Source organism: Danio rerio, chromosome 12 (assembly GCF_052040795.2).
Source record: "Danio rerio strain M-AB ecotype USA chromosome 12, GRCz13ab, whole genome shotgun sequence".
Lineage (NCBI taxonomy): Eukaryota > Metazoa > Chordata > Actinopteri > Cypriniformes > Danionidae > Danio > Danio rerio.
The window spans coordinates 25,117,756-25,133,972 of record NC_141032.1 but is presented as its reverse complement, the minus strand read 5'-3'; the positions used below and the strand labels follow the sequence as shown (position 1 = coordinate 25,133,972).

The 16,217-nt window shown below is 37.3% G+C and overlaps 1 protein-coding gene across 4 annotated transcripts in view; it reads right to left on the bottom strand.

Moving 5' to 3' along the window:
* The window catches only part of afap1 (actin filament associated protein 1), a 95,546-nt gene that overhangs the window by 40,313 nt on the left and 39,016 nt on the right, over positions 1–16,217 (bottom strand). For all 4 annotated transcript variants that reach the window (XM_087276264.1, XM_087276266.1, XM_087276263.1 and 1 more), the window contains exons 2-3: positions 7,953–8,081; positions 7,701–7,783 (exon numbers count right to left, since the gene is read on the bottom strand). In XM_087276264.1, the coding sequence (XP_087132390.1) occupies positions 7,701–7,783; positions 7,953–8,081 (212 nt within the window). The remainder of the gene's footprint in view (positions 1–7,700; positions 7,784–7,952; positions 8,082–16,217) is intronic.

Below are 16,217 nucleotides of genomic sequence, written 5' to 3'. Positions count from 1 at the left end.
AACTGTAATATTTTAGTGTGACCTCTTGGCAGATAAGAGGAGGGTGTGTTTGACGTCTGAGGTAGACAGGGATACTTTATTTCAGCGATAGTCATTACAACTTGGCTTTAGATATAATGAAGACCAGAACATGCTAAATTCCCCATACACTCTTCATGTGTATGGGTGGTTAAGTGTGTACATGCTGTCTATACATACGTCTGCAGACATGCATATCCAATACAACACTTGGCTGCAATTTTCTTTTCATGCTTTTTTCTTTATATATTTCTAAAATTTTCTCTAACCCACTTTTAAAATACACTGCATAGTGGTAATACAAAACAACTATATACCATTCAAACCCATTAAGGGTAGGAACGGTTTCTTAAAGAAAAACAAATACTTTGATTCAATAAGGATGCGTCAAATTGTTTAAAAGTGATAGTATAGACATTTCTAATCTTACAGAAGATGCAGACTAAATTAATTAACTAACATGAATTAATAATTCAACTTATTGTTTAACTAACTAAAAAGTTGAATTAATTAATTAACAGAGGTCAACAAAATTATAAATGTTCAAATAACAATTTCACAGCATGTATGTCAGTTAACACTTACCCGTTTTACTTAACAATTAACAATTATTAAGTAAACTTAACGATAGTCAATTTTACAAAGCTCCCTTTAGGAAAATAACTAAAGAGTAGTGTACATTGTTCAATAAAGAGGGGGCTGGGAAACAATAAAATACGGAAAGAAAAAAGGTAAAGAGTTGTTTTTTTAAAGGTTGACATTACCAGTCCAAAAACTTCTCTGAATACAGAAGCGCCATTTATCAGTTCCTTCCATACCATCAAACCATAAACAGCTCAGCTAAGCACAGAAGACGGCTGTGTTACTGCCTGTTATGGTTTCAGTTCATCAGGGCATCTAAGCCCGGAGGGAGGACAGAATTCCAGGCAAAACTGCAGTGTGAAGAGTCTTGCTGAAGCAGCGTTCCGTACCAGAGCCGCTCAAGTATTTTTAGGCGAAGTTCCACCTCTGATCTGAGCTGGAAGTCTATATGGAGCTGATTTGCTCCTAGCAGAAGAAAGTCCAATTCCACCCATTCATGCAACATCTAGTCAATCAATATGTCTGTGCATATGTATAAAGCTAGATACTTGACCTACATTTCAAAATCTAGCTTCAACACTCCCTTTCCACACCATTTCACCTCACAACACAGTGTATAGTGCTGTTATGTGGTCCGTGGTAAGTGTGAGTGTTAACAGACGTCTGGGCCAGTCTGGGTCTATTGTATTGGGACTGGAGCACAGAGTAGCCAGGAAACTGCATTCAATCCTACAATATTTCAATCGTTTAACATTCACATTTCCTCTTTTGGCCGCCTTGATATGGATTGTATTTATGCACAACATCTTGATCTTACTTTCACACAAATTCACGCAGTGAAGTTAGTTGTGGTAGATTTGTGATGGTTTTCCATGTGTTTTGCAGAATCTTTTCTTTCTCAACTGGTCTTTCAGAAACTTTCCAGCAGACTTGCACAAAAGGCAGGCGAAAAACTGAAAGCTCATTTTCCCGAATGAAGTGACTATATAAACTGTCACTTGCTATATCCTATAAAAGATGTTCAGAAGGGTAGAAATCTCCATCTGTATTGGTATTTCCATGGCAACAGACAAAATGCATTGTTGTGCATGAATCATAATTCATTTTCCTCCTTTTGTCCATGACACAATGAGGGATTAGGTCATTGCATTCCAGACTGCGGTTAGCCCTCCTTAAAAGGGAGGTGGGGGATACAGTAAAGTCCTTCACTTTTGCACAACTGAATCTTGGGATCTCCATCATTGGCTTGCAGGCATAGAAAGAGAAAACTTTAATCCAAAACTAACTAGTTTGCCTGCAATGATAGACTCTTGTCTAAAACAGTTATTGCTACACTGTAAAACCCAAAAAGTTAAGGTAACTTAAACTGTTTGAGGATACCGATTGCAACAAACCATTTAAGTTCAAAAAGTAATCTTAATGAGTACTGTGAACTTAATCTATTTGAGTAAATGAAGCAATTTGAGCACAGTAAAATCCGATTAATGAAGTGAACTCAAATCAACTGAGTACTGTAAGTAAAACCCATTAAGTTAAGTCAACTCAAATCCTTTGAGAAAACCGATTGCAACAAACCATTTGAGCTAAAAGACTAATCTATAAGTACTGTGAACTTACTCCATTTAAATTGAAGTAAGGAGGTATTGAATTAACTTATTACAGTACATTCAACACTGAGTTCAAAACTCTTTTTAAATGAGTAGAATTAACCGTTAGTAAATTTTGAGTTAACTACACTCATTTTATTTGACAAAGTTGACTGTTGTTGGGTTTTACAGTGTACAGTATGTAATATTTGGGCTTCATTTCATTTTGGGAGAGTCAGAGAGAATGAGAGATAAGGGGAAAACAAAAAGGACCAAATAGAACTAAAAATGCTCTAGTTATAGGGGAGGATCTTAAAAACTGATAAAACAGACTCCCTTTTGGGTCACAAAGAGCAGACAGATAATGGGTTTGTCTGTGTTCATTAATGTGACATTGTGTGTTGGGGTGCACATTTGGAGGCTGGGGGATGCTGGTGGGGAGGAGCAGAAGCCAACATCAACACAGATGGAAGTCATCATTGTCCCAGCGGAGTCAGTTATGGCTTCCCCATATTCTCTTACACACGCTCTTTCACTGCTCAGCTACAAACGGCAGGATGTAATTCGGCAACTGAAGAAAGTGTATTAGGGACTTACCCCCTCCTTGACAAAATCCACAAATGTTTATTGATATTTGGCAGTGTTGTCTTTGAACTCACTGTGCATGATAGTATGGGAGGGTTACATCACATCTCTGTATTTTCAGCTTCTCTGCATCAAGTTTTTAAGATGTCGTGTCAAAAAACACACCACAAGACGTCTGCGTTCTGTTCCATTACAATGCCTTGCATCTAGCTTGCTTTGAAAGGTAGAACTTGCCCTAAAGCAGCACTCAACACTCACACCAGGGGTAGTACTGAAATGTGTTTTTAAACAAACCAACATAAAAAGCAGTGTTGAGTGTCACACAGTACAAAGAGGCATGACTGGACCAACAACAAAAATGTTGTAACCTATGGGGCTTTCACATGGTGTACTTACAGGAACTAGCCACCAAGGTGGTCCCCTAAGAACAAAATATTGGGTTATTTTGCTGGTTACATTTGCACTAAAAATAAGAACTCTGACATTATGTAAACTAGCAGAGAGCAATGTCATTTAAGTCCTGGATTCAACAATGTCAACAACTGGATGATGAAAAATAGAGAGGTTTCTGGATTTTGGTAGAAGTCCATTGGTCAATCCAACATACTTTTTTTAAAGTTGATGAATGAATAAATCTGTAATTTATAGACCGTTTTAATGTCTAAAGTCTTTTAGAGTCAGGTAAACCTGTTTGCACAATCCTGCCAGAAAATGTTATGGTTGGAACAGAGCTAGATTGGAAGGCCATAGCGGGTGAACGAAATGGTAGTTATCACCTTGGCGTTATCTCCCATTCAAAGTAACTAGTCCCACTACACTGGTGAATTAGGATCCAGAACACAGTCCACAGGCATGCAAACCCCTACTGGCCTCACTAACAACAAGAAACCAAGCTTTTCCAGGTGGTCACCTTATAGGCTATGACCAGGCTAAATTCAGCTTAGCTTATTTGGCCAACCAGTCTTAGACTACATAATGACAAGACTCTATGTTCAAAGAGACAGTTACTGTAGTAAGTATAGGTAATCAATGTATACCTACATCACTGCTGGTTTTAATGATTGAGTTATTATGTGACTCCCATAAGAGCAAACTTTGCATGCATGTACACTACCTGACAAAAGTCTTGTTGCTTATCCAAGTTTTAGGAACAACAAATGTGGCTTTTATGAAAGGCATACTTACTTTACTTATTTAATTAAAACAGTTAGGTCTGACTTTGCAAAGACAAAAGTCACTTAACAGAAATAATGTACAATGTAGAATATAAAGTCATGATGCAGTGGAAAAAGAATTCATATTGTGCATGACTCCAATGAGCTTGGAGGACTGCATCCATACATCTCTGCAATGACTCAAATAACTTATTAATAAAGTAATCTGGAATGGCAAAGAAAGTGCTCTTGCAGGACTCCCAGCATCAAGATTCTTTGAATTCATCTTTAATGCCTTCTTCATCTTTCCCCAGAATTGCTCAATAATGTTTAAATCTGGTGACTGGGCTGGTCAACCCTGGATCACCTTGACCTTCTTTGTTTTCAGAAACTTTATGTGGAGGCTGAAGTATGAGAAGGAGCGCCCTCTCCTGTGCTTTGTAATGTAATGGGCAGCACAAATGTTTTGATACCTCAGGCTGTTGATGTTGCCATCAACCCTGCAGATCTCTCGCACACTCCCATACTGAATGTAACCCCAAACCATGATTTCTCCTTCACCAAACTATGAGAATCTTGGGTTTATGTGAGTTCTAATAAGTCTTCTGCAGTATTTGTGACGATTGGGATGCAGTTCAACAGATGATTCTTCAGAAAAAGCTACCATCTGCCACTTTTCCAAATTATCAACTAGAAGTCAAGTTATTATTTGTTGCTCTTACAACTGGGATGGGTGACAAGACTTAAGTCAGTGTACAGTAAGCATAGCCCCCATTCATCTCTAAGTAAAGGTCACAATTGGAACTAAATTAGCACCTAGCAAGCCTCATGAAGCATCAATAGAAAGTCAGATATTTCTCTGCTGGGTTTATTATAGTGCATGCACAGGGAAGAGTTGCAGTGAATTTGCTGCCAAACATTCATAAACCCAAAGCCACAGAGTTCAAGTCAACACAAACACACACACACACATGCACAGAAAGTCTACAGACACTATTCTCCCCCTTGCGTACTGTGGCGTCTGCTGTCCTGTCCGCGGCCCTATCTCACCACCCACATGCCCAGTTTCAGTCCTCCTTATTCAATCCCTCAGTTTCTCTCCTGGTGCGGTTTTGAACACTCATAAGGGCCATAGAAGGCTTTAGTCAAACACACACACATACTGAATGTGCAGAATTAGGTCTGGCAGGAATATAACAGAGAGTCAGTTTATAAACCTGGCTCACTGACGCAATACTAAATCATCACATAGCTGGGGAGAGAAAGAGAGAGAGAGAAGAACTGCATGGAGCAGAGGGTGTGGCTGATGAAGAGCAGGAATAAGAAAAACTAAACAGTACAGTGGAAAAGAAAAAAATGGTGGGCGACTTTCAGGTTCTGCCTATCCTCAGGCAGGTTTTGCACAAGCAGAGGTCCGACCTTGGACTGGAGTAAATGGATATTTCTATCATTTCATCTCACACAGTCTACCCCACAATCCTATGCCCCCTCACACCTTCCGGGAATGGGAACCGCCTCACACACACATACACGCACACCAGGGTTAAGCACGGATGGCTGAAGTAGGAAAGGATGTTTCTAATTATACTGTAAAGCGCTGAGTGCGTAAAGAGTGCACTGTTAAACAAGGTGCTGGGATGTGTGCGCTGAAAATGACCAACCATGACCCATGAACACCTGCTATTTATCACAAGCATCTGCTTCTGCCCTCAAACAAAGATCATTGTTGCTCTAAGTGTCACACATATGTGAGCCCGTACATACATACAGCCGTAATCTGTTTCATGTGTGACGGATGAGACCACATCAGGGTCGCGTGTCGGTAACTATGAGGTCATGTGACAGAAAACTGATGTGAACACTTCCTGCTGCTGTTTTACAGAGCTCATAAAACAAACACTGAACACTTTACAAAAAGACACCATCAAACCACCAGCAAGTGGCAGTCAGGGTTCATACATAAGACAACATGATTACTGTTTCAGGACTTCACACTTGTAATAATCAACTGCTGAGGGACAGAGGTAAGAGAGGTGAGGTCATACATAAATACTCCTTGATTAATTAGGTTGCTGCGGTTCACCGGGTTAAAGTTGCAGTATGTAAGTTTGATGCCTATTGGTTGAACTAGGTATTGCATGCCTGGTTCAAAACACACAAGAGCAGGTTGCCGGATTAACATCATCAACAGGAACGAGCATGACTTTTGAGCCTAAAGGCTTATTTACGTGGTGTTCAAAATGAAAGCAGTGGCACACAATAGAAGGAATATTTTCAATATTAAAAAGAGTTTTTGTTCTAACGGTCACCTGAAATTAATATTTTAGAAATGGCTTTTATCTCTTGCAGCTGAACAAAAAGACAAACTGACAATGATCACCTCAGGTACACCTCATGTGCTTTATTTAGTGCTAAATGCTAATTGCTAAATGACATTTATTGCCATACCACTGAAAAGTAGCAGCAGATAGTTCACCTCAGATCTATGCCTTTTGAAATTGAACTTTAGTACTGTAAGTTCAGTGCAAGCCAACAAATATCAGTGATTCAGAATGTACATTTTATAATGTTAAATATGTTTAATATGTGTTAATTAGATTATAAACCTTACCATATCGTTGGAGAGCAGTGAGTGCACTATGAATGGCTGTATTTAAATTTCTGTCATGCTGCGTCTGGTGCAAACAGCCAAATTGCTTATCACTGTGTATCTTGTCACATAGAGTTTTTAGGGTTTTTATACAATGTAACCTTCTTACCTAATGTTTTCTTTTACAATATTTATATTATTTGCTAATTAATAACCACCTCATGTGGAACTCTAAATCTGTGTCTCATTTTGCTACTGTCCACTGGAGGTTTTTGATAGTGAGACATAATTTCTGGACTGCTAAAGCAAACAAACTTATATTAGAAAATCAATGAAGACAAGGTTTTTGAGAGTTTGTTAAGTAGAGTTTGGTCCATATATTGAATCATATCTCACACAATCATTTTTTTGTCGTTTATTGGACTGTTAGGCATGTTATTTCGTATGTTATTGTTAGACTACTTTCACCATCTTTCAGATGAGACGATAAACTAAGGTCCTGACTCTCTGTGGTCATTTAAAATCCCATGGCACTTCTTGTAAGGAGTAGAGGTGTAACTCCGGTGTCCTGGCCAAATTCCCTCTCGGCCCTTAACCATCACGGGGTCCCAATCATCCCCATCCACCGAATTGGCTCTATCACTCTTTCTTCACTCCACCAATAGGTGATGTGTTGTGAGCGCACTGGCGCTATTGTCCTGTGGCTGCCTTCGCATCATCCGAGTGGATGCTGCACACTGATGGTGGTGTGGAGAGACCCGCTCATGATTGTGAAGCGCTTTTGGTGTATGTTCGAACTCGAAAAATGTGCTATATAAATACACATTACATTACATTTATTGTAGTTTACTAGACTTTTTGGCATGTTATTCCGTATGTTATTATTTAACTACTTTCACAAACTTTTTTCTCACAGAAATATTTTTACTAAAATGGGTGAAATTTTACATCATTTTGTCAAATTCCAAAGATTATCCAAAGGAGAACTTAATGAGAGGCAGCTCTTATTGTGTGCAGTGCACACACTGAAAATAGTGTAATCCCAAACAGTCCAAAATAGATGTAAGTAACCTTTAAAGAGACTATACACAAGAAAAGAACAAAATCGCATGGTATATACAGATCACCAATGATCCACTACATCCCTAATAGTTGCTGTATGAATTGTAATTTTGCAACACTTACCATCCAGGGGTGAGGAATCTCTGGTAGGGGCATCTGGGGAGGGGCCGGGAGAGATGTGTGTATCTCTGTCTTACATGAGGGTTCTGAGAGAACAAAGCACACACATTCAACACATTCAAAATGCTGAAAAACCTTAATGATTGACTGATTTTAAGAACACTTTAGTTATGATGATGAGATGTAGTGCATTGTGAAGAGTTCAACTGTGGTCAAAGGTCAAAAGAGCAGTTAAAGGGCTTTTTTTCCGCTTACCTCTAGTGGCCAGAACTCTGTGCAGGATGTTTAATATTTGCTGTTTCTTCTCTCTCACTCCAGCAGTCAAATACTCTCTGTCCAACAACTCCAGAAACACTCGTAACTCTGCCAACAACTCCTCCATCGCTGCAAAAACACATACAATCATAGATTCAATAAGCACTTCAAATATTCAAACTAGAACTTTGGACTGATATCTAATACCTCTGAAGCATCAAATCTTGTGCTTTGTTGATTTTCTCATATTGACACTGTAAAAATGGTCTGTGTGCTTTGTGCTGCCCTGAGATGTTGGCTGGCATCTAGTAAAAACAGTGAATTATAGGTATCTGTTGGCTCGGCACCTGAGGAATATCAAAGGCTATCAAATGTGAATTGCAGCCCTGGAAAATCAGAGGTCTATAAAACAGCATTACAATGGGCTCAGGCCCATACAAACACATAGCTGAAGGTTTACATAAGACTGCAGACTAGAGGGGGGGTGAGGATGGCTGCTGTAGGGGCAGCTTCTTGACGTAAAACAGAGAATAGAGCGCACTGATTAGAGTGTGCTATGAAATGAAGTGTGCATAGCAAATTGAGTGTGTCAGTGTATGACTGCTGGTCTAGATTCCAGCCACCAAAACTGGAGCACTTGCATCTGGATAAAAGCCAGTTTTTCTTCAGGTTGGCTAAAGTTCATTTGAATGCTGGTAGCCTTTCCTCGAGAATGCACTTCAGGGAAGCTATGTTTTTATCTAAATATTTACATGGGTATAACTGAATATAAGTAACACACAAAAAGATGCTTGATAAAAGGACAATGCACATAGAATCATAAAATAGTGAAGAATTGTAACGGATTCAGTTATAAGATTTTAAGAAGACATGCTAAGCGTGTTAACTCTGCTAAACTGGTCGAATACTGTAGGAGACATTTTTTAGTTGTACTTTTCTTTCACACCACTAGAGGGTGTATAATGTATTTATGCTCTCCAAGCAATGACCTAGGGGATATAGAAGAAGGTCGAACAAACTTTCTGAAAGTAATGGACTTGAGAATTAGTGGTGGGCTAAGCGAGGCTTCAAACCTACTGAAGAAGTCAAAGCAAATGGGTCGCAGCTTCGAAACGTTATGAAATCCGTTTCTATATTTTTATGTATTGCTCTGCAACAGCTTCAGCAAAGAAACAGTTATGCAAATTAAGGTATTAAACACAATGTTGTAGAGTTGATGTTTCAAGTGATTTAGTGAAGTGGTGAGAGTTCCTGACTAGCATGTAGGAATATTAGGTTTGAATCCAGGATGATGCAACTATAGATGTTAGTTTTTTAAATGCTCTGTTCTTCTATGTTTTTTATTTATTTTTAATTTTTTTTTTTTTTTTACATTGGTCTGACATCCTTACGAACACTTTGTGAATAAATATGTCTTGTTTTGGTCATAAAAAGTAAAATTATTAAAATATATCAAGTCTTAACTTCAGAATATTTGTACAAGTCGGAATTCGAACTCAGCAGAGTTACTCTGTGCCTGCGAACAGTCCACTAGGCTGCACGAGATTGAAATTTTTCAGACCCTGTCAGTCAAATGCAGATTGGCCAGGTCTTGAAATGCTTTTGAAACGACCAATGCTTTGAATCATTTTAGTCATGTGACCTGGGTGTTTTGGATCATGATTCGGTAGTGTTTTAAAATGCTTGCGCTCCGGGAACTCGACACTGTGTCGAAACGTCAGTTTCACGTCAGCCTCCCCTACTGAGAATGGGTTTATGTCTATTTTGATGTTTACTTTTTTTACTTTTGACGAAATGGACAATAAATGGATTGGAATATCCAACTTTATTTTCAAAGGTATAGACCTTTGATTTTATTAATTAACTGTCCGTAAACGTGTTATCGAAACATGTCAGAACACTTTTGATGCACATCAAAAGCCTTGCCTCAACAGTTCCTATGAACTCCATTAAACTACGGATCGATCTCAGAACAGTGTTAAGTTTCCTACCACAAGACATCCACTTTTGAATGCAAGATCACTTGACATTTGATACATTTTAACACAGTGTCCTTAATACTGTACATGTAACGAACAAGATTCTAGTGACAAGCAATTTGTCTGTCTGCACCAGACACGGCACAACACAAAAGAAACACTTAAATACCAGCTATTCATTTAAAAACTAGAAACTGTATTCCTAATGGTAAATGTTGTAATCTAATTATTAAATATTATCATATTTAACATTATAGGAGGTTTATAGACTACTGAGTGGCTGATATAGTTGACTTGTACTGAGTCACAGTTCTGACTTTCATTTTGCAACTGTTTGATAGTTATTTTACTTTCAAGATACTTTACTTATCAGCTTCTGCTTTCAGTATGGCAATAGATGTCATGTAAAATGGTATTCAAATGTACACTGGTAGCAATTAACACTAAATAAAGCACATAATCAAAGGTGATCATTGTCAGTATGTTATGCTAATGTTCAGAAAGATCACATTACAGAAATATCACAGAGACATCACAAAAATACAAATAATTTCTAAACAGAAATTTCACTCGTCACCATCACTAATGTTTAGGATAAAAACTCTTTTTAACATGGAAAAGATACATTTTATCACATGGTGTGGCATCGTGTCACATCACGTGTACTTAGAACATGGTGTTATGTGTTATCTCTGCACTCTGAGGCATTTTATGTAGGAAAAAGTGCTACAGTTGTTTCTCCGGTTGCAATACTTCTTTTTTATTACTGAGATCATGCGCCAGGTTATGCATTGAAATTTGGATTTATTATGAAAATATTTATCTTCCAGTATGTCATATACACAAGTCAAATTTGCAGCTGTGGAATTTTTTTCAGTTCAGTTGTCCATTAAATTTGATCTGGATTTTGTCTAAGAGGGATACACTAAATGATTGTTAGAAAAATCTGCTATACGAGGTTTGTGCACTTGCGTCATAGTTAAACTGATTGTTCAAGTACTGATTTAGAAGGGCATTAAAGTGTCCTTGCACAAGTACAATCTAATTGAATCAAAGTTGATTTCCTAGATAATTCAAATCACATGTACTTTTGTCCAACTGAAAAGACCTTTTCCCACTGTATATGTGCTTGAGCTTCTCCTTAGTAACTGTAAACTGTCTACCATAACACAACAGAGCATTTTGTACCCTAAAATATTCATTCACAAGCCTAAACAACCTAAACATTTTTAACCATTTAGTCCAAATTGTTGATTTGTTAAAAATAGCTTCACAGACATTCTGTTGACTTTAAGTCATTTTTCAACTAATTGTTCAACTAATAAGTACAACTTATTAACAGGAATCTATATGCAGGAATCCTAAAGGTAATTTCAATACCTTTTTGAAGACTTTTTAAAGACCTTCTCAGAATATTTTAAGACCTCATTGCCACTTAATCTGTATCAAACCTTTAACTCAATAAACAGTTGTAGTTAAATAAATCAATGGAGCACAACCATGCAACAGAACTCAGATAGCTCGAAAGAAACAAAGCTTGAAATAATAAATTACGTGTTTGTTTTCAGCAACAGGCTTCAGCCACTTTAAACTCGTCTTTCTCCAACCAGGAGTACGCAAACTTACATTTTCCCATTTTGCCATCTGTTTTGCTCTATGGTTTTACAACATGTGGAGAGTGTCACATCACCGTCCAGCATTTGTCGCAAATAACGTGACATCACCCAGACAAAGGAGCTTGGACTTAGACGCCCCGGCCCGAACCAATCGTGAGCACGCCGTTGTTAATATTAGGAGGAAAATTTATTTATTTACGCTTTTTTTTGGATTCAAACACGTTGAACAACGTTTGAACTTAATTTAAGACCTCGTAAAAATGTGACTTAGACTTTTTAATACCTTTTAAGGGCTGTAATTTTCTCATAATTGATTAATCAACTTTTAATACTTTTTAAGACCCTGCCATAACCCTTATTCAACTAACACTCCAATGACTGGTTGGTAGTTGAATTGTAATTTAAAAATTAACTTATATCTAGTAGAGTAACTAAAACAAGCCATCAAAATAACATTTGAATCATTTTGCAATTATGCAATTTAAATCAAAGACACAAAATGATAACTAGAAAAAAGTTTCAAAGGGATGTTTTTCAATTTAGAACCAGTATCACTGGGTCTGATAAAATGTTCATTTCAAAAAAGTAAACGCTTACAAAATTTCCAGTTGTTACTGTATCACTCTCTGTCCAACAGCTCGCACATGTCAGAATGAATAAAGCTAATGAAGCACTTTTGGTGACGGTGGCCAAACAACATGAAAGGAAATATACTTTAAAATCCAACCAAGCAAACTAAATCCCTACATTAAAGATCACCAAGTGCCACATAGAAATGAGGACCACCTTCAAACTATGCTTAGAGGCAAAGTTGAGAGAAAAAACAGAAAGAAAATGAAGGGAAAAAACTTTCAACAATCACAACCACCCACATTCACAATAAGAGCCTTCTTCAAGCTCGCCACTGACTAGCCCTAGCATAAACAAAACTAAATGATGAGATGCATCCGACTAGCCTATCTTTAAAAACCAACATACATCCAAGCTAGGTATTACAAATTGTTAAAGGAATTGTTCACCCAAAAATAAAATTCTAATAATTTACTCACAATCAGGCAAGATGTAGGTCTCTTTCATTCTTTAGAAGAAGATTATAGGAGATTTTAGCTGAAATGGTGGTCTTTGGTTATTCAAAAAATGTCAATGGCACTTTGAGAGTCAAAAAAAAAAACATGTACAGGTAAATTAATATCCATAAAGTTGCATTCCAGACTCATGTATGAGCTCAGGGCTGTTTGAAGAGGGAAAGGTTAGAACATAGTAAATCATGTTCAGGTTCTTGCACGGATTAATCATTCTGCTTAATAAGAATTCAATGTGGGCAACACGGTGGTGCAGTGGGTAGCACAATTGCCTCACAGCAAGATGGTACTGGTTTGAGACCCGGCTGGGTCAGTTGGCATTTCTGTGTGGAGTTTGCATGTTCATGGGTGACCCCAGTTAATACAGGGACTAAGCTGAAAAGAGAATGAATGAATGAATGAATGACTTCAATGTATCATCATTTTTATGCTATTTGGACTCTAAAAGGGCAGATTAGTCAATGGCATTGCCATTTATGTTTCACCATGGACCATGGTTTTAGCTGAAAATCACCTGAGAGTAAGTTCAATGTTAAATTAAAAGCAAATGTTCCTTTCTAGATGACCAATCACTTTAAACACATGCAAACCAAAAAATGTAAAAATACCTCAAATTGACCAGCACCAGGATCAGTCCATCCTGGAGAAGATTTTGAAAAGCTAAGCTAAATTTGGTGTTGCTCATAATGAATAGTATTTACCTTGCTGTTTGTCTAGGACTAGTTTGACAAGCTGACCTAGTGAACTCCCAGAGTAAACATCATTCGCAGCCTTTGCAGTACAAAAAAATCACATTATTGTACCATTCAGACCCGAATTCAATAACACTGAGGGATGTGGTCTACAAAAGCACTTGTGATTCAGCCAGCATGGAAGAACTAGTATTATTTGTCTGCTGATGCAGTGTGTGTGTGTGTGTGTGTGTGTGTGTGTGTGTGTGTGTGTGTGTGTGTGTGTGTGTGTGTGTGGATTTGCGTAGGTGTGTATGTATATGTGGTTACGCTCTACCACCCAGGCTGCTGAGAAGCAACATCCTTGAAATTCACCAAAGCAAAAGTGAGTGTGTGTGTAAATGCAAATTACAGACTATCTATCTCTCTGTTCTGTCATCCTATCCGACTCTTCTATCACATCTTAAAGCAGTTCTCTTTAATGAACCATTTAGATCTATATGGTTTTCTATGACCTACCATATATAATCAGGCATAAACCCATGCCAAGTTTCTGTGGAGTATCCACCATCCCACATCCTTCATTCACTCTTTTTTCCTACTTTTATCACTCTCCCTCACTCTTCTCCTTTTCTGTTTCTGTACTGAGCCAAGAAGCTATTCATTTCTCTCACTTCAGAAGTGGAAAGTTATGGCAGCTGACGATAAACCTTAGAAAAAAAGATAACAAACAACTTCTTTTGCCTTGCTTCAGAAACCTGCCAAAAACATAAACGTGAACCTCTCGCTCTTCTGTCCTCCCCAACTCCTCATCCAGCGCACTGCTTTTCTTTGATGTCTGCTGACAGGATCCAGGCGGAGAGCTGGTGATGACTGAGATACAACACAAGCTCATTCTGAACTACAATCCGGTCTTACACACCAAAATACTTGGAGGCTGAACAGACGGATGGATGGAGGGATAGATAAAAATAAAAGTATGATATTTTCTCTCATAACACCTTCAGTCATATCAAAGTTTTCTAAAGCAGATCAGTTCACTCTGCAGCCATCTTTGTTCTTCTGTGTAAATAACAGGAAACAAGACAAAGCTTCCATCTTTCTACCTAAAATAAATTACAAGTTGATGAAAATTCGATCATCATTTATTCACCCTCATGTTGTTCCAAATACATAAGAAATTCATCACCTTAGGAAAACAATTTGAGAGATTTCGCTGTCCCTCCATTAAAAGTTGACTTTAGTTGGCTCAGATGGCCTAGTGGTTGACACATGCACTCAGGTGCTCACGTTAACCCGAGTTCAATTCCCGCCTAGAGGTCCTATGCTGATCCATCCCCTCTCTCTGCTCCCCACACTTTCCTGTCTATACTCTAAGGTGAAAACTCCAAAAAAGTTGACTTTAAATTCTGACACTTCAAAATGATGTCATAGAGGAAATATAAATGCTCAGGATTTAGCAGTTTATTCATAAACACTTATGAGCAAATAATGTTTACAGTATTAAGATTCAGTCATAGATGTTCAAGCATGCTTGCTTGACATGCTTGAACCAAAAAAGTTTTTTTGTGAATTTCATGCCAGCACGTATGAACCAATGAGGTTTGTTCTAGCATGTCAAGCAGGTGTGGTTGTGCTTCTATTTATATTTACTGATCCATGTTGGAATATGTGAATAAAAGCCAAAGTTAAGTACTGTAGGTTCACCATGCCAGGATTAAACAGCATGTGGAATAAACAGCATGAATCATATTGATTTATTATTATTATTATTATTATTATTATTATTATTATTATTATTATTTTTGCCTTTCAAGATCTCCTTACAAACCTTTTAAAGCATTATGGCTTTGGATTGAATAGATGTTTAATGGAGAAACAGATTTTTTTTTTAAATTCATTCAAATATTCTTGTTTGTTTTATGAGTCTGAAAACAAACATGAAGGTAAGTGAAATGATGAAAAAAAACAGACAATTCAAATGTTATAACTCGATGAATGGGCATTAACAGTGGTTATTAGCTGATAGATATGGGCCAGTAAGGGCCTTCTGCACTTACTGGTAGGCTTAAAAGGTTGTCATCATCCATCCACATGGTTAATCAGCTATAGATCAGATATGGCTGCAGCCAGAAGTTAAGGAGAATTATTTATATTATTTATTACATTTCCCATTAATTGCATATTATTAATGTCTACATCTACCCCTACCCAAAACCCATACTGTCACAGTAATGTTAAAATAGATCTGTATCTGGAGTCTTCTCTATTAGTCTAGCTGATTACATGGATGATAACAGCATTCTGAGCCTACCAGTAGGCATAGAAGGCCCCTATTGGCCTACATCCAGCCCATTTTCATATCCAGCTGTTAACCACTGATAATGCCTATTCAATTGAGTAATAACATTCGAAGCGGGTATAAAAAACTGTAAAATAGTAATTTAATGGATTTGTTTACATAAATGAATAGATCGTTAAATAAATAAATAATAATCTTGTCATCGATCACATCTGTGTGTTCGTTTTACCAACTTCTATCAATAAACCAGTTTGCGCTTTTAACATTCATGTCCCACAGGAACCCATATTATCAAAATCATTCATAGTGATATATATGGGGATATGAATACAAATTCACTAGATGGCTTGAATAGCTCTCTTTAGAAGTAATTCATTGATTTAGACTGATTGGGATTGTTTTTTAGTGGATCGAATCTGCATAAAATATAATAAACTTAAATAAATATAATAAACATATACAGTTGAAGTCAGAATTAATAGCCCATAGCCTCCTTTGATTTTTTTCCTTTTTTTAAATATTTCCCAAATAATGTTTAACAGAGCAATAACATTTTCACAGTATTTCTGATAATATTTTTTCGTCTGGAGAAAGTCTTATTTTTTGTTTTATATC